This window comes from Pelobates fuscus, chromosome 1 (genome assembly GCF_036172605.1).
Source record: "Pelobates fuscus isolate aPelFus1 chromosome 1, aPelFus1.pri, whole genome shotgun sequence".
In the NCBI taxonomy this organism is placed as follows: domain Eukaryota; kingdom Metazoa; phylum Chordata; class Amphibia; order Anura; family Pelobatidae; genus Pelobates; species Pelobates fuscus.
In genome coordinates this window covers 390683020-390709147 of record NC_086317.1, presented here as the reverse complement: position 1 = coordinate 390709147, position 26128 = coordinate 390683020, and the positions used below count along the sequence as shown (strand labels likewise).

The following is a 26128-nucleotide window of genomic DNA, read 5'->3' as shown; positions in this document are numbered from 1 at the left end:
ACCTTATTTCCAGCGCAGCGAGTGTCTGCCGGCACTGGCTCCGTCCCCTTTGTGACATCAAAATTGCTGATTTTTAGCCAATCCAATGCTTTCCCATAGGGAAAGCATTGGATTGGCTAAAATCGGCACGGGGCGGAGCCAAATGCCGTTTTGGCCAATCAGGACCTCCTCATAGATGCATTGAATCAATGCATCTCTATGAGGAAAATTCAGTGTCCCCATGCAGAGGGTGGGGACGCTGAACGGCAGGCCTGCTTACTGTGCAGCCCTGAGCCAGGAAGCCCCTCCAGTGGCCATCTAAGGAGTGGTCACTTGGAGGTGTCCCTAGGGGCAATGTAAACACTGCTTTTTCTCTGAAAAGGCAGGGTTTACATGAAAATGCCTGAAGGCAATGATTATACTCGCTAGAATAACTACATTAAGCTGTCCCTTTTAATGAATGTCTTAATGTCATGTACCTACCGGGTATCTCTAAAACACTTTGAGCCAGGTCACGACATTCAAACCGTGCATTGTTTATGGGCAGGTAAGTGCACAGGTAAAGATAGCCATACCCCCAGAACATGGGTAAACCAGAAGAGGTACTGAAGAGCATTACTTGTATGTACAGCAGAATAAAACATAGGATATATTACATATTTTGTAATAAGAGAAAGATACGGATTTTCCTTTAATTGGTTACCTAAGGTTTGTATTGAGTCACTGTAACAAAATGATAAGAAAATGCAAAATCCCTCAGGATTAACAAACCGGAATCACCACACTCTACTGGTGTTAACATCTCTGACCTCTGCTAGTACAATGCTGCAGTTCCTTGGAACCACTTAAAACTCTGCATCCTCTATGGCATTATATTCATAGTCCAGATGATATACTAACCATCCATTCTTTCGCTTTCCTCACTTTTTTAAAATATATGCCCTTGGGCAGCAGAAGCGTCATTGCTGTCACAAGCTTTACTGCAACAGTATTTGAAAATGGCAAAGGAGTCTGTGGTCACTGTTGCACAGATGACTTGCAAATTCTGGTCAGGGTTGGCCAATCTGATCATTACAGTAAATTTTGTCAGGAACAGTGTTTAGGACAATCAATTTTAGCAAAATGTCTCATCTCTGTGTATTTTATATTATCTGATTTGTACAAGTCTACTTTCATGATGTCTTGAAGGCCCATGTTTGCTACGCAGTGCGGTATTAGAAGCAAGTAACTGTTGGAAGAACCATTCAAGAGAAAATTTGACCAGGTTTGTCAGGAGGCATCCTGGAAGAGGACCACATAGTGGTTTCATTTTACTTTGGTCCATCGCAGTAGATGGGTTACAATACAATACCTGTAGCCTTTAATTATTATCTTGTGCACCCAGGCTGTGCTATAATTCTAATCTTCTGCAGTTTTTAAATCTGATTTAAATATTTGGAAAATCACTAAGATGTACAATTGAAGAGTGATTTTCTAGGCATCGTATTAAAACAACAAATCAACATCACATTTTCCAAGTAAATTTGAGATATTGCTATTGCTCAGAGAACTATATTGTAAATTGAAGTATGATCCTCAGGATTGAGGGGTTATAACAGCCTTGTATAACATTTTGTTAAATTAAAAATTTTATGCTTTAAAAAGCTGGAATTGCAGTTTTATTTTTAATAGTTTGGTAACCTTTGAAATGCCTTCCATAATACTTAGCACATTGTAGAGTGTGATAGGCCATGCATTCAACCAATATTAAGAACCAGTCTTTTTATGTTGTAGCCTTATGTTACAATTGTTTAAAATATTTTGTTTTCACATCCGTCTACACTCAGAACCCCATAATGAAAAATCAAACACCAGATTTTTTGAAAGCTTTGAACAAAAATGTTTAAAAAGAAAAAAACCTGAAAATCACATTGACATAAGTATTTAAGACCCATTACTAGGACACTTAAAATTTAGCTCAGATTCATCCCATTTCTCTGGACCATCTTTGGTTCTACACTTTGGAATCTGCCTGTGGCAAATTCATTTGATTAGACATGCTTTGGAAAGACACACTACTGTCTGTACATGGTCTCGCAGCTTTAAATGCATAAAACCCAAGTCATGAAGTCAGAACTGCAGAGACCGGAATGTTTTCAGACACAATTTGGAGACTGCTAAAAATAAATATTTTGACTGCATCAAAGGTTCTTAAGTGGAGTGGCCTCCATAATTCCTTAACGGTAGAAGTTTGGAACAACTAGGATTCTTCCTAGACCTGGTGCCCAGCCAAATATGGGTAATTGGGGAGAAGGGCCTTGATAAGAGAGCTGACTCAGGTGAGCAAGAATCAAATAGTCACTCTGACTGTGCTTCAAAGATGATGTATGGAGATGGGAGAAACTTGCAGAAGGACAACCATCATTGCAACACTACTGATCTGGCCAGTTTGCAGCTTCTCCTCCATGAAAGACAAATTGAAGCCTGCATGGAATTTGCACACAAAAAAGCCCATAAAGGGCTGATGAAAAGAAGATTGAACTGTTTGGTCAACCAGGCCCCGCTCATAGCCTTCACAAAAATATCCCAATGGTGAAGTATGGTGGTAGCGTCTGGTTTTTTAAGTCTTTTTCAAAAGCAGGTCAAGGACTGGCCATGAGAAATGGTCAGGGTTGAGGGAAAGCTGAATGCAGCAAAACACAGAACAAATCCAGACGCTTGCTTAAAGGGACACTATAGGTATCAAAACAACGTTAGCTTAATGAAGCAGTTTGGGTGTATAGATCATGCCCTCAAAGTTTCACTGATCAATTATCTGCCATTTGGGAGTTGACTCACACAGCCTGCACAATAATAAAAAATAAAAGGTTTAATTTTCAATCAAATGTTCACCTTCTTCAGAAGTTTGTATTTCTTGCTCTGTAATCACAAGCAAGAGGCTTCTGCAGGGTGTAGCTGGCTATTAACAGAGTAGTAGATACATTGTAAATTAAACAGAATGTGCAATAAAAGAAGTTTAAACTTTAGATCTCTCTTTACAGGAAGTGTTTAGGAAAGTTGTGCAAGTCACATGCAAGAAGGTGTGACTGGGGCTGTATGAACAAAGTGATTCAACTCTTAAGTGGCTGCAGGTTCATGACCTATACTCCAAAACTGCTTCATATAGCTAATGTTTTGGTGCCTATAGATTACCTTTAAGTGCTTTAAGAGTGGAGTGTGACCTCATTTCATTTTATAAAAAGTGCAGATTTCAAAATGAACTACTTTACACCCTCCTGGTGGTCAATCAGTCAGATTGTAAGACTAGTGGAACTAAACTCGAGGCAGGCAATTGCTCAGACACGCCTTGAAAAGACTGAGCTTTGGGAAGTCTGCAATTGGACAGCCTCAGAAAGGCTAGGTTAGAAGAGGAGGACTTGCAAAAGCTTTAGTTACAAGATCTGCAGGTTTTGCAAGATGTTTTTAGATATAGCCCCATTGAAAAAAAATGCAGTTGAATGCAAGCACGTTTTCATCAAGAGTATACAAAACTGTTTTTTTTTTTAAATATATTTAGACAATGAATTGTCCTTTTTCATAAAAACTTGGTCCAGAATGTTCAGGACCTTAGACTGGGCTGAAGGTTCACCTTCCAACAGGACATGATCCTAAGCAGACAGTCAAAACAATACAAGACTGGCTTAGGTATAACTTTGTGAATGTCATGGAGTGTCCCTGTCAGAGCCTACACTTGAACCTAATAAAACATCTCTGGAAAAACCTGAAAATGTATGTCCATCGATGGGCCCCATCCTACCTGACCAAGATAAGAGAATCGGCAGAGATGAATGGCAGAAACTACCCAAATGCAGGTGTGCAAAGCTTTTCACTTCATACACAAAAAGACTGACTATAACCGCTGACAAAGGTGCTTTGTTTAAGTGATACTTTTATTCTGTTTAATATATTTGTAACGGTGTCCCAAATCTATTTTTTGTTTCATCATTATTAGGTATTAAGAGCATATTTCTGCACAGAACTAGAGAGTATTAATGATATCGGTTTATAGAGAGCTATTGCCAAGGGTTCAATTAGGAAGTCTTTAACTGGGCACCAGTTATAGGCTGCGTCAACTTAACCTTAATTATCATTGGAGCCCAGTCCGGGGCTTCCTCCTTTCTCACATAATTTTCCGAATGGGAAGCTAGCAATAGGCTATAACATTCCAAAGCTATAATGGGAAGCTAGCTATAGGCTATAACTCTGCCGGAAACGAGGGGCAATGTGAAAGGTGCAGTCTTCACAACTTCCTGGGTAAACCATTTGTAAACTGCTTAACCACTTTAGGTAATAGGGCAGCCAGACACCATAACTTTAATACATATTCCCCTCTGAATTTCCCATGTTTTCTGCAAATTGCAAGTGTACAATTTAAGTTAGATAGCACTATTTACACTGCAGCAATATATGCAATTACATGTTTCATTATTCGCTTAATTTTAAATGTAGGAAAAAACAGGAGTTCATTTAACAATGCAGGAATTGTGCAGAAAAGACAAGGGAATAGCATATGTCTAATATAATTGCTGTCTGAGGGACAGAAATGTCTTTAAATGGTCACTCCAAGTATTATAAGCCTGTTATAACAGTTTGACTTGTTACTCTGTATCTTCTCCACACCTCTTCTACTTCTGATAGAAAACCAGAACCCTGCTGAGGAGTTTCTATTAAGTTCTCCTGAGCTAACCCCTGCTGGGTAGGAGTAAATATTTGGAGAATCTCCTGGACCCCCATAAAAATCTGTATAATAAATAGTTAACTTCACAAATACACAACATATATAGAAAATATATGCAATAGCTGTTTTTTTGGACAAAGTTAAAACTTATCCTTTACTTTATTATTTAATTAAAACATTGGAAATAAAGGCTGGACTAAAGTGCAAGTGAATGTAAACTTATGTGTGAAATCCCCTAATGAAACACTATTGGTTTGCAGAGAATGCACAGTTATATATATTAGGGAACTAGATATAATGGGACTGCTTAATATTTTAGCCTGAAGTTAACATTCTAGCCGATATCAAATTTATCTATGCAGAGGATCAATAAATATAAAACCATAATATAAAAGTAACCCTTGGCTAATCACATGATCAGTCACTGAAGAAACAGTCTGTTGTACTGATGACGCACCAAGCCTATCACACGCCTATCACCCCGCCTTTCCCCCCTTCCTGAGCAAAAGTTTCCTCATTTTCTGGATATAGGATATGAAACCAACAGGGTGAGAATTTCAAATTTAAGGTCAAAATAGCAAGAGAATCTAAACTTTCTTTAAGTCAGTTATGCTTCCATTTAGGCTATTCTAACCTTAAATTTGAAATTAACTTTGAATTCTCACTTTAGTAAACAACCCTGTAAGAAATGCAAAGTGTATTTCACCACTAGTTTTACTATGAAGAGAGGTGGAGTGTGAAATGGCTCTGTGTATCATCTGTACAATGGACTCTGCACCTGTAGTGACTGGCAGTATCCAAGTAGGTAGAATGGTAACTTACAACCAACGGTTATCATCTTTTACTATATTTTTTTATGCATTAACATACTTCATGTGTGCAATCTCTGCACTGTTTTGTGGAAATAATGTTTCATCAGTGTATTTAACTTTCAATTATTTTATTTACATGCACTGTAGCGAAATTGTTTATTTTAGCTACTTTCATTGTTTTAATTAAATAATAAAAAGTTAAGTTATGTCTTTAAAGAAAGTTATCCTATACAGTTTATACTATTTGTAGAATTATTTTTTGGGGTTCAATTCCCTTTTTTTATGGCGTGGCTACTCCAAGTCACACAGCTCCCTTTTTCTTATTTTCATAAATATGTAACTTGCTTGCCTCTAATCCAGTGGTGAGACTGCTCCTCGCCTAAGCTTGTGAGATCATTAGTACTATCTATGTTTAGTAGATATGGCAATGTTATGAGTGCAGGGTTAACACACCAGTAGCGGCTATCTTCCCGAAAGCCATTAGAGACACTTCCTCCGTAAAAGAATCAGTTCTCAATCAAGTACTTCTCCTAGACAGAATTTGATAGGCGCAGCTCAGCGATTTTCTGCACATGTGCACAAGCCTACCAATACTTCCCTATGGAGAACATTGATGATCTCAGACAAAGAGGCTGGACTGCATGGCAGAAACCAGTGTGGTGAGGGCTACTAGATGAGTAAAACCTATTTATTTCTTAACTGCAAACAGGGAAGGGGCAGATACCTAAATAGGTAGGACACTATAGCATTAGAAATACAGTACGTTTGTATTGCTAATGGGATAGTGTTCCTTTAAAGTGGAACATCTCATTAATACCTATGAATAAAATCTTGAAAGCCAATTGTGAACATGTGATGCTCTGTTTTCTTAAATGGACTCTATAGCCACCCAGACCACTTCATCTCAATAAAGTGGACTGGGTGCCATGATCATGATATCATTAGTACTATCTATGTTTAGTAGATATGGCCGTGGACTGCTTAACCCTGCAAATGAAAACAGTGTGATTTTAACGGAACTGCAATGTTTTTATTGCAGGATTAACACGCTTCTAGCAGCAGTCAGGTTAAACTTCAATAGCCACATATAAAATGTGTCTCTATAGCAGTCGATAAAAAGTAAAAAAATTACAAATATTCAAATTTTTGGTGTCCGTTCATGCATCGCCCCGTATGTGCAGCTGCTTATCTTAAACAAGCCATCTATGCTATTTAGGGCATTGTGGTGTGATCAAATGTTTTGGCTAGAATGCAGCCCTGTAACCTGCCTCTCAAGCTCACAGATGGTGATTGGTGCACAGTAATTATAGTTCTTCAATTGAACACAGCGGGGTTGGAGTCCCAGAGAGTAAACTAATTTCTGCACAGAATAGGGCTGAAGGAAAAGGGGAAGATAAGTGGGGGTTTATTAGGCAAGAGTATTTTTTTTTTTTTTTAAGAGGTTTCATATTTGCATAGACATGTTTTTTCTTAAATAGAAAGCATACAATTTGGTTTTAGTCACTGCTCAATTCCTTACATTTTCATTCATTGATGCCATATGTATTTGACATCATTAAAAACACAATTGTGAAATTTACTCAATTAGCAGAGAAGAATAAAAAAAGCTCAATTATAAGTATATTTTCCAACTATACCACTTGCATTAATTTTAATAATTTTCTCAAGTCACTGTTTCATACTCCTATAATACCATCTGTAATTATTGACTGAGTGATGGACGGGTTAAAAAAATTTGCCTTTAGCACACATTTTTTTTTTACAGATCCCTTTTTGCCATTTTTTACATCATCAGTCCTACACAATTTGTTTACCTCGTGTTTGTTATTTAGAAGATTTGTCATAGAAAGCATTCACAAGGGGACAGAACTCTATTGGGCAAATAAATTAAAAATTGATGTTCAGCTTAGAGATAATTGAACTGCAGTACAGAGCCCTTTCCAAAGAGCTGTTCTTCATATCTTGCAAGACTTATGTCCTGTCTCATTATCTTGGGGGGCAGAGTGTTGGTGGCTGTGGATGTACAGCTGAACCTACAGAGGAGAAGAGTTGGGTTTTATGCTTTACACAAACTGCAGCTATTGGCAGCACAAAACCCATTTTTTTTTAGCATAGAAAAGTCATGATGCTGCTTGAAACTTCATTGATATGTCAAATAAATTAAATGATTGTGTGTATATATTCATAAGGTGCAGTCAGACATTTATTTTATTCTGGTAACAATAGGTAGAGAAATTGTATGTCTTCTATGGTATACTGACACCTAATGTTCCACTTGCTTATTAATAAAAATCATGACTTAAATGACATGAATTTTTTTTTATTTATTTTTTTAGTTAAGCCTTTTCATATCTGTATAGTGTGCGCTGCCCTACATTGAAGTTCTTTTAAGTCATTTTGTAAATATATTCTTTATACAAGTCCAGTCTAGCAGTCTAGTTTAAACGAATGGAGGATAAATTGTTTTAAAACATCTAAAATGTATGTTAAAATGTAAGAATCTTTTTTGGAGTTAAATCAGGCCTGTGACGTATGGGACTCATCAAAAATATGTCAAGGAACCCCTATCCGTCACCACTGCATGGAGGGCATGGGGGAGAGGGGGTCTCTTTCAATGAAGTACTTCCTTAGTGACTCTCTCTTCCTCTCACACACCTGGAAAATAAGGCTGGCAGAGGCTTCTGTGTTCTTGCTTGTGCACAGGAGCAGTAATACAAGGCTCTATAGGAGATCCCACAAGACCCTCCAGAAATTCTGTGTTAACATTAAAACTTTGCATTAAATGCTATTGCACTCTCATGGGAAACAGCAAAGCAGCAAGTAGTGAATATATATTTTTGCTTTTCCCAGTCTTGCCAGATTTTACAACATACAGAAGGCAAAATACTTCCTACTTTGCCTTAAAATGAAAATTCAACTATTAAAGCCAACTACTTAGCTACTTGTGAAGAATGTGACCCTTCTCCCCATTTTATTAAAAAAAAAAAAAAGTGCTGATTTGAAAATATGCACTTTTATAAATGAACCTTGCTACGGCCCCCAGGCTGTAAATTCGAAAATTGGTCCTTTTACTTCCTTGTTGTTTAGCTCAGTTCAGCTATACTCATGAGGACCTGTCATACAAAGACTTCTCATTGAGCTGCAATGTATGGTCTGTGATTAGACAGTCACAGAAAGTCTGGTCTGTGAAAGAATGGCAATGCTTACACAGGATGCAGACAAGAGATCTGCAGCTTTTGCAAGCTGCTTTTAGAGTGGAGAGTGCCTTTTAATATATTTTGATTACATTTGTATTTAAATGCTATCTATAGTATAGTAATTGAGAAGAGAGATTTGTTTTCAATGAGACATCAATATATATTGTCTTTGTTAAGTGCAATATGCAGGGGTGTACTCCCTATAGACAATTTTGAATAGTCTAAAGAGAATTACAATGTTTAGGCCAAAATAATCTGGACAAAAACTTCTCAGCTACTTTTGAGTTTGACTATACTCATCTAAAATGTCCAATTGCCTTGTCAAATCTCTAAAATCCCCTGCTGACAGAGAAGATGGCTAAATTCCTTGGTCTATTGTATTCATGGAACAGGAATTGAGTAGCAAGCATTCTTCACACCAGTTAAAGGAATGCGATCATTATATATAGATAAATGGTAGGTGGGTGCGGTTAAAAAAATTACAAAAATAAAGGAAAGTCTCACTATGCAGGTTTAAAGGTTTAGCTATTTTTCTAATGCTTTCAGTTGGCTGTGGATTTATCTGGTGTACTTCCTTCCCTTATCTCCTTTGTGTATGACCTCGTCACACAAACAGTAAAGGATTGCACAATTGATCTCGGACACTTCCATTGGTTGCATTACACAATCAAAAATCAAAGTAAACCTGCTTGAATCATGAACTTTAAAGGAAAATGGTTAGAGTCCACTTAGCACCAGTTGAAAAATATAATCTCCACACCAAAGCATGAAGCAAGGTTCACTCTGCTGTGACAATAAGGCAGGTCTATGATCCACTTGGTACCCGTTACTCCGTATTTCTAAGAAATGTATTTAAACATCACCCTATGAACATAGAGCACTGGATGAAGAGCATGGCTTTGAGGCATCATCCCTTGTCCTTCCTGTTGACATATCCTCTGCAAATAAACAATTAGCCTTCAGGTGAAAGAAGGAAAATGGTATTCAGGAAGGTGGTTTTCATTTCCTCAAAACAATGCAAGCTGCTGAGGAGCAGTGGTCAGGAGAGGTTGTCAGTATTTGTTGATCCCAAATATCCTGACTCCATGAAACTGTGGGAGTTTTGGGAGGAGGACACTTAACAGAGATGTTGTATTTAGAAGGAAATGGACAACATCATATTTTGTATAAAAGCTGGCAAGTAGATATCTGGAAGGAAAAAAAAAAAAAAATATATATATATATATATATATATATATATAAAATCAGGTATAAGTACAATTATTATTTCACCATTCAGGTTGTCATGACTATGATTATTCACTGATAAATATGTGCTATGGAAAACACTGTATTCTTTAACACCTCTCCTCACACACATTCACTCAGACGGTCATTAGAAGTGCTTCGAAGTCCAGTGTGGCACAGTGTGCAGCAACTACGTTCAACATCTCCATGCTCTGCATGGAGGTGCTGAACGTTCCCTATACAGATGCATTGGTTCAATACAGGTCTATGAGGATATGCTGATTGACACAGTGCTGCGTTTTACCGTGCAGGCACAATAGCCTTCAATGCTTTCCTGTGAGAAAGCATTGGACAGGCAGAGATCATCAAGATTGATGGTTTCAGCCATGGAGGCAGGACCGGCACTGCGTGGGGAAAAAACACATTTTCTCACACACTCAAGTTGTTTTTTAATTTTAATTTAAGCCCACCCAGCCTCTACTTTTGGGAGAGCTAGAGTGGATTCTTTCCCTGGAGTCCTGTGGGACTGATGTAATCTTCCTGCTCTTCTTCCTCGTGCTCCATTTAATGATGCCGGCATCACAGCAGGATGTGCAAGAGAGTAGAGCAGGATAACAGCTCCCTCGCTGCCTTCATCCGCCTGGCTGTCTCCATTCTCTCTCAGCTTGCCAGCCTTCATTCTTCCTCAGCCAATGGCAACTAGAATATTTTTTCCTGATGACTGGCATTTATCAGCCCATTTAGCGATGAGGGAGAGTTGGCAGGCTGAGCGAGAGTGAAACTGGACAGTGAGGAAGCAGAAATCTTCCGGTTCTTCTTGCTCTGCTCCTTCACGTGCTCTGCTGTGATGCAGGGTTCTGAGATATGACATCACTCCACCCACAGCATTACTAAATGGCACACGAAAGTGCAGAGCAAGAGGAGATTGAAGATTTCAGGAGCAACACTGGACCGTATGGAAAGGATCCACTCCAGCTCTCCGAAAGGTAGGGAGGTTGAGTGAATAAAATAAAAATTAATAATTTTTGAGTGTAATAATTTGAGTCCGTAAGTGTGTGTGTGTGTGTGTGTGTGTATTTAGGTGGCTGGTTTCCCTCCGATCACCTTTTTTTCCCCACGCTATGCTGGTCTCGCTGTGCTCACTCCACCTCCTTGGTTGAGATCAATTTCCCATAGGATAGGATTGGGAGATTATTGCACATGTGCGGCAAAACGCTGTGCTGCGCCAATCAGCATCTCCACATAGAGATGCATTGAATCGGTGCATCTCCATGTGGAACATTCAGCAACATCATGCAGAGCGTGGAGACACTGAACAGCACTGGACTGGATCACTAGAGGTGTTACTAGACAACAATGTAAACACTGCCTTTTCTCTGAAAACACAGTTTTTACAATGAAAAGCCTGCAAGGATAGGCTGTAGATACCAGAACAACTACATTAAAGAGACACTTCAGGCACCCAGACCACTCCTGCCCATTGGAGTGGTCTAGTTGCCAACTCCCACTACCTTTAACCGTGCAAGTGTAATTAGTGCAGTTTTTCATAAACTGCACTAATTGCCTAACAGGGTTAAGTTCTCCTCTAGTGGCTGTCTATGAGACAGCCACTAGAGGAGCTTCCGGGTTCTTAAAACACTTAGTGTTTTAAGAGATGCTGGACGTCCTCACGCAATGCATGAGGACCTCCAACGTAGCCGGAATCCCCATAGGAAATCATTGAATAATGCTTTCCTACAGGGCAGTGTAATGCGCGGCGCTGACCAGTGCCGAGGGACATCGGCGCTGGATACAGGTAAGTCACCGAAGGGATTTTAACCCCCTCAGCAACCTGGGATGGGAGGTAGGAGGTAGAGGGGATCTGCAGTGCCAGGAAAATGGTTTGTCCCTTTAAGCTGAAGTGGTTCTGGTGACTATAGTGTCCCTTTAAGGATAGTATTTTGTCGTCAAAAATAATGCTTTGTTAGTTTAGAAAAAAAACTTGATCCTAACTTTTTTAGCTGCCTCTTAAATTCCAAGCCCTGATGTAGAAGTTAAAGTGTTTGCAGCAAGAGCTTTCACTGGTAAATGCTTGTAATAGTCAGTCTATCAATTAAAACCATATATTTCAACACATTATAATAAAAAAGTAACTTCTGAATGTCCATTTAACTAGCCCAAAATATTTCAAAATATTTACCCTAACATCACCATTATGCTTAGTTGCACTCCTGTTGTATATGGCAGGACTGGGAAACATACTGGCTCATTACAACTCCACATTTATTAGTTAAAGAACTGGTTAAAAAAAAAAATCAAAAATTTGTGTCAAACACTTACAGTACTATAGGGGTTATTGTGAGGAACTTTCTTGAAGAGGTGAACTGGATACCATAGTCCATCTGCTCCCAATGAGTCAAGAGCCTTGCCTTCCCCTGGTCAGGAGTCTCAAAGGGGGTACCTTTCACAGTGTGCAGGAACACATACATAATCTGGTGGCAGAGAGTTGCATACAGAAGTGAGCAAGAGCCGGTAACATTAATACTTTTTATACAAATATAAAAGACAACATATCATCCCTCTTTATATACAAAAGTATTTGTGAACCAGATGCAATGAATATCGTCTATGGTTTATAAAAGGGGTAGGCAACCTTTGGCACTCCATATGTTATGGACTACATCTCCCCTAATACTTTCCTAGCATCATAGCTCTAAGAATGCTGAATGGTACCTACCCCTGGTTTATATTAAAAAAAATAAGATAGAGCCGCTGTGGTTGAACAGTGCATGCGAGGTAACAGTAATGAAAATTCTGTGTCAAAGGTCGCTAACTTTCCATAATATACCAAGGATTGAAGATGAGAATCATAGTTACAAACTGCACCATTGCCTGCAAAAGCAATTATCTGTGACAACTTATGGTGTGAATTATTATAAAAGAAAAATATACAAAATGTATGCCAAGTGTGTCATATTGTACACTTTGCTATAATAATATATACATTACAGAATACATATAATTACTGAATCAAGGCTACAAATGTATCAATATTTCTGAAAGCCTGAAAAAAAAAAAAGAAAAAAAAAAAAAAAGATATGCAACTCCCACTGCGACATACACAACATTTTCATTAGAGGCGGAGAGGGAAAAACAAAAACCTAATCTAAAGACAACACCTGAAGGTGATAAAACACACACACACACACAATTTTCGAGGCACCCTCTTTCCAAAATAAATAAACTAGATAGATAACTACGTAAATAGATATAGATTGCTTATATAAATATTCAAAACAAAAGTATGCAAATTAAAATATTTATGAAAACCAAAATATACTAATCCACTACACTAATGCAAATCAAGCAATAGGTGCTGGATCCAAGAAAACCCACTCTACAAGGGTAAACACAAAATGTAAATGAGCAATAAAGCAGGAATCCACACACAATGCAGATGATATCAATTTCTAATTAAAAATTTCTTGTTTTTCCAATGCTATGAAGCATTAAAAAAAAACAAAAAAAAAAAAAAACTAATATATGTAGTGGGTACATGGTACCAATTCAGGTGAATACAAATTAATACATAAAAAGATAAAAGTACACAGAGCATTAAAACAAGCTCAAAGTATAAACATGCAATCAACACAACACACACCACATCAAACTAAACATGTAAATAAAATCTGGAGTATTGTGACAAGTAGTGTTTTTTTTGTAGTGTATTTAAAAAAAAAAATAAAAAAATAAAAAAAAAGGGTTAGTCTAATCTCATATCAAAGTCCAATATCTGCTACTTCTCAAGGCCTGAAGCCATATAAGGAACAAAAAACAAAACAAAACAAAAAAGGGTATAAAACACAAATTGGGGTAGATCTCACTCACTGCAAAACAGTATATTTGTGGACTCCTCTGGATGAGTCACTTGTGGAGGGCAGAGATATTCCATAACAAATGCAAAGGAAAGTTTGTTGTGGCATCGCCGAATCCTATCAGGCAGTAAGCACGCAGAAACTAGGCTTGCTGTCGGCACGTGGAAATAAGACCCAAGCAGATAAGAGTGCAGACCCCTTCAAGAGTTATGTGTGGCTTTTTAGGGTCAGATTTAGCTATGATATTGTTGTATTCTGGAGGCTATGCTTTGTACAGCATGAGCAGTCAACAGTATATGTCAACTTACTTTAGATACAGCCTATGTGTCCGGATCTTTACATTGTTATGCTCTGCACAGTTGATTTACATGATTATATTTTGAGCTAATTTGTCAGCTGTGTGTACTCTTATCTTTTTTATTATTCACCTGCATTCCATGTATCAATTACATTTATTATAGTATCCTTTTATTCTAAATGTTTTGCAGCAGTTAAACAGCAAGAAAAAAATATATACCCAGATATATTCTTAAAGGATCACTATAGGGTCAGGAAGACAAACATGTATTCCTGACCCTATAGTGTTAACACCCCCATCTAGCCCCCCCCATGGCTCCATAAATATAGTAAAAATCTTACTGTATTCAAGCCTGAAGCTGTAACTCTGCATGCTGTTAGACTCAGAAAAACAAGCAGTCTGCTGACATGTGGTAGCCTGATCCAATCACAATGCTTCCCCATAGGATTGGCTGAGACTGACAAAGAGGCAGAACAGGGGCAGAGCCAGCATGATTCAAAACAGCCCTGGCCAATCAGCATCTCCTCATAGAGATGAATTGAATCAATGAATCTCTATTGGGAATGTAGAGGGAGGAGATACTGAATCACAGGATGCTGTCCATAGTACTGTCCTGTGCTCTGCTGACAGCAGATCTGAGGCATATTATACCTCCATCAACTCCGAAGTCCCTCTGGTTCACTCTGAGTGACTGCAACTGGAGGGGTTCCTAGCTTTCAATGTAAACACTGTATTTTCTCAGAAAATACAGTGTTTACATGAGAGAGGCTGCAGGGAGCTATAGTTCTCACCTGAACAACCTCATTAAGCTGAAGTTGTTCAGGTGACTATAGAGTCCCTTTAATTAGAAATTAAACATTTATATCTGAATTTTGTGTGTGGATTACTTAATTTCCTAAAATAATTATGACTCGTTGCTCCAGTGCACGGCTGAAAAGGTAAAGTTATAAAGGTTTTATAAAAATCACTTACCTTTTATGCTGAAGGCTTTTCTACATTGTGCAGTTTGAAAATTATCAAGTTCACCAAAACATTTTGAAGTTTCAGCATTATTAACCTGTCTATGATATATAGTTAGAAATTTTTCTCTACTCCACAACAATACTATTTAAAAATCACTGTTAATGAGCCAGTAGCTAACTGAATGAAATACTTACAAGATTATGGATGACATTAGTTAGAGTCCAGACAACTGGGACACTGAAGAAGGGGAAGCTTAAGAGGATTATATGAAGGAATGCCACTAAGATAATGTAGGCCAGCCATATTCCTCGGCTATTCAGCACTCGTGTGTTGGGGTTTACCTCACTGTGAGCAACCCCAACATTCATTCTAAAAAGGGAAACAAATATGAAACATTAACATACAGAGAAAATATTGAATATTAATACCGCATCAGTAATTAGAGGGACACTATAAGCACCAAAACAACTTTGGCTTAGAGGGACACTATAGTCACAAGAACCAATACAGCTTAATGTAGTGGTTCTGGTATCTATAGCCTATTCCTGCAGGCCTTTAAACATAAGAGCTGCATTTACAAAGAAAAGGCAGTGTTAAGATAGGTGCCTAGTAACACCTCTAATGGCAGTCACTCAACAGCCACTAAAGATGCTTCCTATATTGCTACCTGCGAGCAGCGAGTGTGGTCGCGCCCGATGTGGGCCCTGAGGCCACCATGCTGTTGGTGAAGCACATGGGCCCGGGCGCCAGGCGGGGCCCGCAGATGTACGTTGCTGAGCATCGGCTCCCTCCAGTGGGGAACGGGATAATCCCCCCCGGCCCAAGGGTGGGGGGGACGGGAGGCATACAAGGCTGTCTGCCCCGCTCCTCTCCCGAGTAAGTCGCAGGCACCAAAGTTTCGTACCGCAGGGGCCCCAAAACTACAGATCATGGAGACTACGGTAGTGCCCACCTTCTCCGGTGCATTTTAGCGGACTACTCTGTCCGATTATTAGTGGTAGGTTCATAATTGCCATTTAGCTTAAAATCAGCAGGAGCCTCTGTGGCATGCGGCCGGTCAGCATGGCAGGCAGGCCCCACCCCCCCGAATCAATTCATTTCTATGAGGAAAGTTCAGTGTCTCCATGTAGAGGATGAAGACACTGAATGTCAGTACTGCACACTGTGCAGCACTGCCCCAGGAAGCATCTCTAGTCACAAATACAATAAGTTGTAGTCGTTCTGGTGACTATAGTGTCCCTTTAAACCTCCTTTACATCATGGTCTGTTTAAATTAGAACGTCTGATCTTATGCTCTGTTATAGCCTGCTAGAGCCTCCTGCACGTGATTAAATTTCAATTAACAGAGCAGGAGATGAAAACTTCTAAAGTATACACCTTGCGCTGTCAAATCTGATTAATTAAACCAATTTTTCATGTAGGCTATATGTGAGCCACAGCCAAGTAAGGTGTGACTAGGACTGGATAAACAAAAGTGATTGAACTACTAAAGGGAATCAACACAGTAAAGGAGGAGACTATATTTAAAAGAAGAAAAATTACCACAACAAGAGGACATAGTCTTAAATTAGAGGGACAAAGGTTTAAAAATAATACCAGGAAGTATTACTTTACTGAGAGGGTAGTGGATGCATGGAATAGCCTTCCAGCTGAAGTGGCAGAGGTTAACACAGTAAAGGAGTTTAAGCATGCGTGGGATAGGCATAAGGCTATCCTAACTATAAGATAAGGCCAGGGACTAATGAAAGTATTTAGAAAATTGGGCAGACTAGATGGGCCAAATGGTTCTTATCTGCCGTCACATTCTATGTTTCTAAATGGCAGAGCACCGAGCAGGGGCATGATCTAGAGACTAAAACTGCTGTATTAAGTTGAAGATGTTTTGAGACTTACAATATCCCTTTCAAAGTAGACTTGTACAAAAATGTGTTTCAGCCGGTGTCTACAAACCAAAATCCATTTCCGAACAAATGAATTTGTCAGGGATTGATCGTTGAACAAGACTCTACAGGTAAATCCTGGACAACTCGATTTGTTCAAGTATGGATTAAGAGCAGGAAAATTAGGTCAAAACCTATGAAATGCACAAGAGTAGTCATGGTACCCACAGTGTTTAACTAAAACAAACACTCTACTAAAACCAAAAATGCTGTCCTTTTACTCAGTCAACGTCTTATTTAAAGAACATGCCTCTAGTGAATATCAGACAGGTGTGTACTTTGACCTTTAATTTCAACGGTCATCATGTTCGTCTTCACCACGTAGACCATGACGACTCCAAACACTGCTATGGCTTCTCATAAATAAGCAGTGGATTCAATGCTTCTCTACGAGAATCATAGGATTGGAGGAGTATGACTATTGCAGCAGGTCTGCAAAACTTTACTAGGATAATCGACTGATTGGACCAGAGGTCATTAAACCAGAGAACTACACCAGAGATGTAGCAGCTGCTGCAAGGAGACTGTCCCAATGCTGAATTACAGGAACTTATAAAGGCTTCTTTCCACCCCCATTTTGGGGATGGAACCTAAATCTAAAGAGAAAAGAAAGGGAAAAAAAAAAAAAAAAAAAAGACGGTGTTTTATACCAATCATTACACACCAGCCACAAGCAGCTGGTCAATGCAATATCAATGAATAACTCATCTTTACAGCATAGGCCCACTGTACAATATAAAGCTAATAAAAAACTAACTACAAAAACGCCTGAAATGGTTGCTATAACCCTTTTTTTACATAAAGGATTTCAAAACTAATAATGCCTTTTTTGCCACTATAACAATTGTCCACTACCATTTTTTTTTTATTCATAAAATAAGTTAAAAACTTACCTGGAACGCGGCGCCAGTTGAAGCTCCTGTGCTGGTATCAGAGTTCAAGCAGAAACGCTGCACATACAGATTCCTGCCACCGTGACAACTTCTAAAAGCAGAAGTGGTCATGGTAGTTGGAATAACCCTTTAAAATGTACAAAAACCGAGGTCTAAAAGCCAATAATTAGTTAAAAATCTTAGGGGCTTACATAACCTATTAGTTTAGTTTTCCCTATATGTTTAGTTTACCCTTACAATTTTTGTATCCAATAAGTAGCTAAATTCTGTTAGTCTCAACTGTTTGAACAGCAACTTTTTTTTCTGATGCTTAGTACATATCATTAACAAAAAAATAAAATAAATAAACACGTAACATATTGTAATATGCTAAAATAGTTTTTAGGTAGCAATGAGCACATTTTATTGTTATAAGGCAGAAAATTAGAATAATGTAATATGTTAACTTGTTTTGTCCCCAAATGAGGACACGCCTGTTCTTGCTGAATAAATAATGAAGTACAACCTGTTGCTTTATTATGCAAACCAAGTTAACCATAGCTCCCCTGTATGTGTAATGTGTATTTAAGTGGTATTAAAATAGCTTTATAGCTTGTTGTACTGGCACCCCTTCCTTCACTGTACACAAATTCAGTGTTCTTATATGCAAAATAGTTAGTTACTGTTATTTACTAAAGCGAGACTTCATAGTGAATTTCAAATTTAAAGACAGAAGCTAAACTGAAAGTAAAACCAACTTAGAATATTCCCAGTTCGTTTTTTTTTTTTTTAATCTTAAATGTGAGATTCACACTTAGTGAGTATTTTTTTTAGTAATATAGGGTTATTCAGTAAAGTGAGAATTCAAAGTGAATTTCAAATTTAGGACAAAATTGAGCCAAATGTAAGCATAGCTGACTTTATTTCCGGTTTTGCTATTTTGACCCTAAATTTAAAACTCACTTTAGTGAATTATTATGGTCCTGACTTGGTCTTGAATGTGGTAATGACAGTATGGGTGCATTGATATAGGGGTCAAATCCAACCGAGGGTCTTACTCTAAAGATTTATGCAAAGTGGACTCAAAAGGACAATCTGAGCGCCATAACCACTTAATCATAAGGTCCCTGGCACCAGCCTGCTTTAGAGGTTAAACAGTTAATCAACGGTTTAAAGTGAACCGGTCAAAAAACAAACAAAAAAAAAAAAAAACTAACTTACCTTAAAATTGCCCCGAAAACAATAATAATAAAATAAAAAAGTCATATATCACAAATATACTTTAATGTAAAAGATGGATATACTCCTCCAGCCACCGTTCCACGTGGACACTTTTGAACAGCTCGAGCACGGTTTCACCTCTCAAGGGAAGCTGGCACACAAGATATGCCAGATATATAAATCTAACCCCCCTGCCCTATAGGTTTAGGCTTATATTCACCTGATAAATAGACCCCCCAAAGTAATGTGCCATGTCCTAGTCTCTGAGGTTAAAGCGTTTGTTAATGGTAAAGGTAAGCCATTGCCCAGTGACCACCTTACACCATAACAACTTCATTCTGATGTTATGGTGCCTGGAATGTCCTTTCAAGGATATCTCTGTAGTTTGCATTATTCAGCTTTCTATCTACTCTGCCCAGTCTTCTGGTCCAATCATGTCTGAAAAACACCCTTAAAAGCATAATGCTAAAACCACCACACTTAAAGGGACACTATAGTCACCCAGACCACTTCAGCCCAAGGTCCCTCAGGTTTTAACCCTTCAGATGCAAACATAGCAGTTTCAGAGAACAGCCACTAGAAGCGCATCTGCGACGCTGGAGGCATATTATGACTCCATCGCGCAGAGTGTCCATAGGAAAGCATTGAGAAATTCGGCATGCGCATTCGGCTCCGCTGACGTCGGCGGGGGGAAAGAGGTGACCAGAGGTGACCATGGGAGGGGGACCCTGAGGGCACTATAGTGTCAGGAAAACCGCTTTATTTTCCATACACTATAGTGATCCTTTAACTGCTGGGATGGTATTGCACCAGTTATTCTCCAGACATGACACTTTGAATCAAAGCCAAACAGTTCAATCTTTGTTTAAGCAGATATTAGCTACATTTTGGTCTTTAACCCCTTAAGGACCAAACTTCTGTAATAAAAGGGAATCATGACATGTCACACATGTCATGTGTCCTTAAGGGGTTAATGGGAAAAAAAACTTAAAATAGCAGGCAATTCACACTTCAGTGAGTAAGCCTGATAAGGTATTGACGATCCTCATTTTTCTACAGAGCACCGCAATTATGGCATAACCTCATGGACACAACCAAATCTTCCCCTCAGTCTAAAATCCTTTTAAATAGATCTCTGTCAACATATCTCAATAGAGAATGCACCTGTAATCAGGGGTGATTACATTTCTTACCAGTTTCTGTGTTACACGTATATATGTATATTTAAATAGAGTTTTGAATGGTTTACTCTTATATTGTATCCTATTGTAACAGTGCAATGTTTGCGGACCCAGGACATCCTTGAAAACTTCAAAAGTATCTTTCCTGGTAAAATAATTTATAAATAAATATGTGCAGTCTGAGCCAGGCCCAGCCAGCGCCGTGGAGATTAATGGTGGCAATGTTGGTGGATATGACCACCTTTCCAGTTGAATGTGCCACACAGTAACCGAGAAACAAACTATGATACAGTATGGACCCCCCTCCCACGTTATCCAATGATCCCACCGAGCTCACAGCGCAGGATGGCAGCCGGTGTGAAGCCTAGCGCTCTGCACTCAGTAACAGACTATCGCTGTAGGTCGGTGTGTTCTCGATTCGCTCATTAAGGTTAACGCGATGCTTCCCAGCTCGAAACGTTACCGAGCGCCGCCATTATATTGCCAGTCCCTTCACCAACCTGTAGCAGGGTCCGCCGCCTGTCACCGGTATCCAGGAAACAGCACCACTTCCGCTACAGCGTGCACGCCCTTCCGCCCGAGGATTCATCCTCCGACAAAATGGCGGCACCAGCGCTTCGCCCCCATAGACATAGAATACTCGCCCTAACCCTACAGCGAAGGCGTCTTCGCCACGCGACCGTTGCTAAGTGACGTCACGTAAGGACCTCGCTCCGATTGGTTCGACGGATAACGCGTCGTGACGATTCTCTGCGTTCATTGGTTCCCGCTGTTCTTCACGCTAGAGTAAAGTACACAGGCGGGCGACGTAGATTGGTCAGACTTTTACCAGTAAATCCCCGCCCTGTTTCCTGGTGCAAGTTTTGTTACTTCTTTTTTTTATTTATTTATTTATTTCGTTTTTATTCGCATCTCGGTTTGCTGACGCGCTGACGCTCTGCGAGACACTCGGTCAAGTCGCGTTCATCGAGGAGACACCTCAGGCAGAGTCCGGACTCCCGCGCTTTGTTTTGGACGAAACGTCACGCGTGCGACCGACCAATCGCCGGAGCCCGTGCTGAGTGAGCACAGTCTGTGGGAGGAAGAAAGATGGCGGACGTGGTGGAGATCCACAAGCTGAAGGTACTTAGCGCTAACGGGCGGGTAGTGTACCGGATCGCGGTATTTATTGATCACCTCCCTCCCCTCCCCGTATAATATAATACACCGCGAGAGACATGGAGAAGGTGACGGCATGCTGGCACTCCGGGCTGGGGGCAAGTAACCGGCTGAGCAGGAGGCCAGGCATGAGCTGAGCATGGCTAGATAGCACCGGGGACAGGATATCTATTGTACATAGCGCACCGCTCCCCTCTGTTAAGTGTGTATAAGAAGATTTCACTTGCAGTGAAAGAGAAATAATGGGGATCTTATTGAGCATTCAAAGTGAATTTCATTTTTTTGTTACCAAAAATAACTAAATTGAAAGCTGTTTGTAAATCTTCCAATTCAGTTGTTTTGGCCTGAAATGAATTTATGTTTGTGTGGGTTTTTTTTTTTTGTCTTGAAATTCAAGTGCCACTTCGAATTGAGAGGGTAGAAAATAATAACTTCTGCTATTGTCAGAATGTGGCTTATTTTTTTTGTATTATTGATTTTAGGTTGCCGATGCCTAGCTGTTTCACATATTATATCAAAGTTCACTCTAGTTTTATATGTTGTATTTTGAAGCATGTACAAAAGTTGGCACTGGTCTATCAGACTTTTCACTGTCTCCGGTTGATCAGCTGTTGATCAGTTCGTAGCATTCCATAGTGTTATGGTTTAGCTTTGTGGTGTGATTACCCCATTGCTATTGATCTTGTTCACCCTGCATTTAACTGCTCAGCTGTTGTGCTAAATTATTGGCAACACAATGTAGCTGATTCTGAAGGGATAAGTGTGTCACTGTATTCAACTCCTTTTAAATAACTTTGTTACTGTGCATTGTTTGTTAGTTTCCACATATAACATCTATGGTACATTAACTAATACAATATGTAGTGGTTTTTATCCTTTCCTAAACTTTGTAGCGAATTGACACAAGAACTGCACATAGTAGTGTATAATAAAATGTGATTGTTTTGACAGTTTATTGTAATTCACATCTAGTAATTTACGCACCAGTGTTATGAAATGTGTGAATTTCATATTTTTGGCCAAAATGCTGAATTGAAACCATTATCCAATTTTACTTTTTAAATTACAATTCTACAATTTAAAATCTACTTTGAATTCTAAATATTTGACACTTTAGTAAATAGTGTCAGTGTGCACATGCTTGCTACACACTCTTTATCACGTATGCCCGAAAGATGGATCCACAGGTGTTGTAGAGATAGAACTCTCATGGAACCTTTCCAGCCACACCTAGTCTTTATCCTACCGTACTTAGGCAAAATAGAAGCATTCATGTTAAAATAGACTTTCTTGGGCAAATGATCAAAAAGTAATCAATGAACACACAAAATAAATTCTTAAGATTACACATCTCAATTGGGGGGGGGGGGGGGAAGACTGATTAACTCCTTAAGGACCAAACTTCTGGAATAAAAGGGAATCATGACGTCACACATGTCATGTGTCCTTAAGGGGTTAAAGAACGTTTCAAGGTCTATAACCACTATGGATCCTTGTGTTGAATATGGTTCCTGGCCCCTCCCACTGTAATAGGTCAAACCATTTTAGTTCTATAAATGTAGCTGTCTGGCATGTTAAATGAAAGTCCATTTAAAAATTTGTGTGTATTATTATTTTATATAGCGCCAGCAAATTCCGTAGCGCTGTACAATGTGTGTGTATATCTATCAATACAAAGAGATGGGGTAGGGCTGCGCCAGCGGAAAAAGAGTCCTACAGAGTCTCGCTAGAGCCCATTGCTTGATGGGTTATAGATGAGTAGTTTTTCAGTAGAGATGGGTGCGTCCTAGTGTCTCAGGGTATTCGCATATGAAAAACAAAAACTGGCAACCAGTAGTGCAGTACGTCTAAAATCCAACGGGTAAAATAGTAGTAAAAGGTAGAAAATGCACATTTAATGAATTTAAGGAAATGCGTCTATCAGCGCCGTCTGGTGATCCGAAGCTCCAGGGGAAATGAAGAGGCGACAATAGTGCTCTCAATTGGATAAAGGTAAGTAAAAGTAACTAGAGTAATACTTCCAGGTGTAGAGCACAAAATACTGCTCTATTAATAAGGTGTTGGTGGTGTGATCCCCACCTGGGATTTCTTTAAGTGCAGAAACAATAATAAAAATCCAGGAAAGTAAAAATAGTAAAAGTGCATAAAAATACAATAAAAAGAGAATTGGCACAGTAAAGTAACCAAAAACCTTTTAATTGATCTAAAATACGCAGTATAAAATCACCATTACGCGTTTCACCAAAAAGGCTTTCTCAAATGGCATAAAGAATATTCAACCTGGCTAGTGGGAGTTTATATAGGGGAAAGATTAATGCAAAATTGCGTCATACACTGTCATCCAATCAGAAAACATCAACATTTTATACATTATAAAAAAGGCAAACATTGTTATGTATAGATAGATATAGGGTTATAAATCCCTACTGTTATATTTGAAGTTAAAAACAAGCATTGGGTGAGGAGTTTCGGCTGTTTAAAGGATTACCCGGCCACTAGGTGTGATGTGAAATGTAGTTCCTAGTCTTTCTGCAGCACCTGCTTCCAGTTCCCAGCTTTCAGTGTTGCGCCAGAGCATCAACCAGGAGCCGCCGCGGTGCAATGTATGGATTGCGACTTTGGCAGGAGTGTCTGGATGACCCTCACTGGTGAGGGGAAGAGGACAAGATATGATATGCGGCAACCAGCTGACGGTTCGGCCACTCCACTCACGGTCATTGTGAGTAGGCATCTGGTAGGCTGCAGGTCCACTTCCTGAGAATGCCACCGCTCACGGTCAAAGACCGAGCGAGGTTATATGCAGTTGCTGCCTCTCAGCTCTGGGATATCTCGGTAGGTGAAATTCATGGCAGGATTGAGCAGTAAAAGCTGTTTTGGACCGAGTCTGCATGGATCACACCAAACATGCGACCGATCGGCTTAGCTGCTAGGCTCTCCCCTCTTGCCAGCTATCTTTAGTTTTCCAGCTGAGGATTATATGATGATCCTTGAGGGGGTGGAGGCAAGTCGCAAGGGAACTGTAATCTTCTAGCTCTGCTACTTTCCATGCCCTTCAGTGATGCCGGGGTATGATGTCACTACGGTACGCATCACTAAATGGTGCACGGGGCAACAGAGCAAGTCGAGCTTTAAGATGATCAGAACAGCCCTGCTGGACCACAGGGAAAGGATCCACTCTGACTCTCCCAAAGGTACGGAGGCATGCAAAGGTGTATTTAATCCCTTTTTTTTTTTTTTTTTTTGTCTGGCGGTGAGTCAGGCTGAAATAATCTTGATGTAAAGCTTTGATAGATTTAAAAAAAAAAAAAAAAAAAAATCCTGCCCTTTGTAGTAGGGACGCACCAAAATGAAAATTCTGGGCCAAAACCAAAAATTAAAGATGCCCTTGGCCGAAAATGCCTTTTTTTTTTTTTTAAATACTTTTTTCTATAACTTTATTAATATTAGACTTTTTAATTAATCTAATATAAATTAAAAAAAATTATACAGATATTAAAAAAAATGAATAGAAGTAAAACTTAAAATGGCCGGTCCACAATGTGTAGCATTGGGGGAAAACACACTATATATGTGTATAGATAACACATAATCGTCACGTGAACCAGGGACTGTTGATATTAATTTCTATTATTAATAAACTAGAGACTGACCCCAGGAGCTGGCACTCCTTTCCTATCCGTATTACAGCTGTAGATACAGTTGCAAGAAAAAGTATGTGAACCCTTTGGAATGATATGGATTTCTGCACAAATTGGTCATAAAATGTGATCTGATCATCATCTAAGTCACAACAATAGACAATCACTGTCTGCTTAACCCCTTAAGGACTGAGCCAAATGTACACGTTGTGAACAGAACAAAACGTAAACAAAACCTGGCATTTGCACTATAGGTCTGTCCAAACGTAATTCACCTCTTTCATATTAAATGCACCCCCCTTATTATATATCATTTTATGCAGGGGAAACAGGGCTTTCATTTAATATCAAATATTTAGCTATGAAACATAATTTAATATGAAAAAAAATGGGAGAAAATAAGAAATTATTTTTTTTTTAGTTCTACATGACATTTTAACTGTCAATGTCATAATACTGTTTGCTTTTACTGCAATAAAATACACATATTTGTATTTAGCAAAGTCTCACGTGTAAAACAGTACCCCCTATGTACAGGTTTTATGGTGTTTTGGGAAGTTACAGGGTCAAATATAGCGTGTTACATTTGAAATTTGCCAGATAGGTTACGTTGCCTTTGTGACCCTGTGATAGCCCAGGAATTAAATTCACACCCATAATGGCATACCATTTGCAATATTAGACAAACCAAGGTATTGCAAATGGGGTATGTCCAGTCTTTTTTAGTAGCCATTTGGTCACAAACACTGGCCAAAGTTAGCGTTAGTATTTGTTATATACAGTTAGTCCCCCTGCTGGCAATGCCTGAGCCAGCTATCCCGGCCATGTGATTGTGAGGTCCTCGCAAGGACCTCACTCTCACATGGCCGGGGGGGGGCTGAAGAGGAAGGACATGCTGCGGGGGGCTCCCTGAGATTCCCCCCAACCGCGATCGCTGGCGACCGGGTAAGTAAGAACAGACCGGAGGGCGTACAATTACGCCCTGCGGCGTTTAGAGCCGCTCAAAATAGGGCGTAATTGTACGCCCTCCGGTCTTAAGGGGTTAAACTAATAACACACGAAGAATGAAATGTTGCCATGTTTTTATTGAAC

General features: G+C 39.3%; 2 protein-coding genes across 3 annotated transcripts in view; one reads left to right on the top strand and one right to left on the bottom strand.

Annotated features, from left to right (window-relative positions):
• Positions 1 to 7677: 7677 nt before the first annotated feature.
• Positions 7678 to 20821, bottom strand: ORMDL2 (ORMDL sphingolipid biosynthesis regulator 2). The gene is made up of 4 exons (XM_063426605.1): positions 20741 to 20821; positions 15221 to 15395; positions 12231 to 12382; positions 7678 to 9872 (listed from the first exon to the last, which is right to left on the bottom strand). The coding sequence occupies exons 2-4, from the start codon at positions 15392 to 15394 to the stop codon at positions 9737 to 9739; spliced, it is 462 nt and encodes a 153-aa protein (XP_063282675.1). The 5' UTR covers position 15395; positions 20741 to 20821; the 3' UTR covers positions 7678 to 9736.
• A 322-nt stretch (positions 20822 to 21143) lies between these two features.
• SARNP (SAP domain containing ribonucleoprotein) overlaps positions 21144 to 26128 on the top strand; it is a 56781-nt gene continuing 51796 nt past the window's right edge. The window contains exon 1 of one of the 2 annotated variants that reach the window (XM_063426856.1): positions 21144 to 21362. In XM_063426856.1, coding sequence (XP_063282926.1) covers positions 21330 to 21362 — 33 coding nt within the window. In that variant the 5' untranslated portion in view covers positions 21144 to 21329. The remainder of the gene's footprint in view (positions 21363 to 26128) is intronic. The other variant, XM_063426845.1, reaches the window with a different exon arrangement.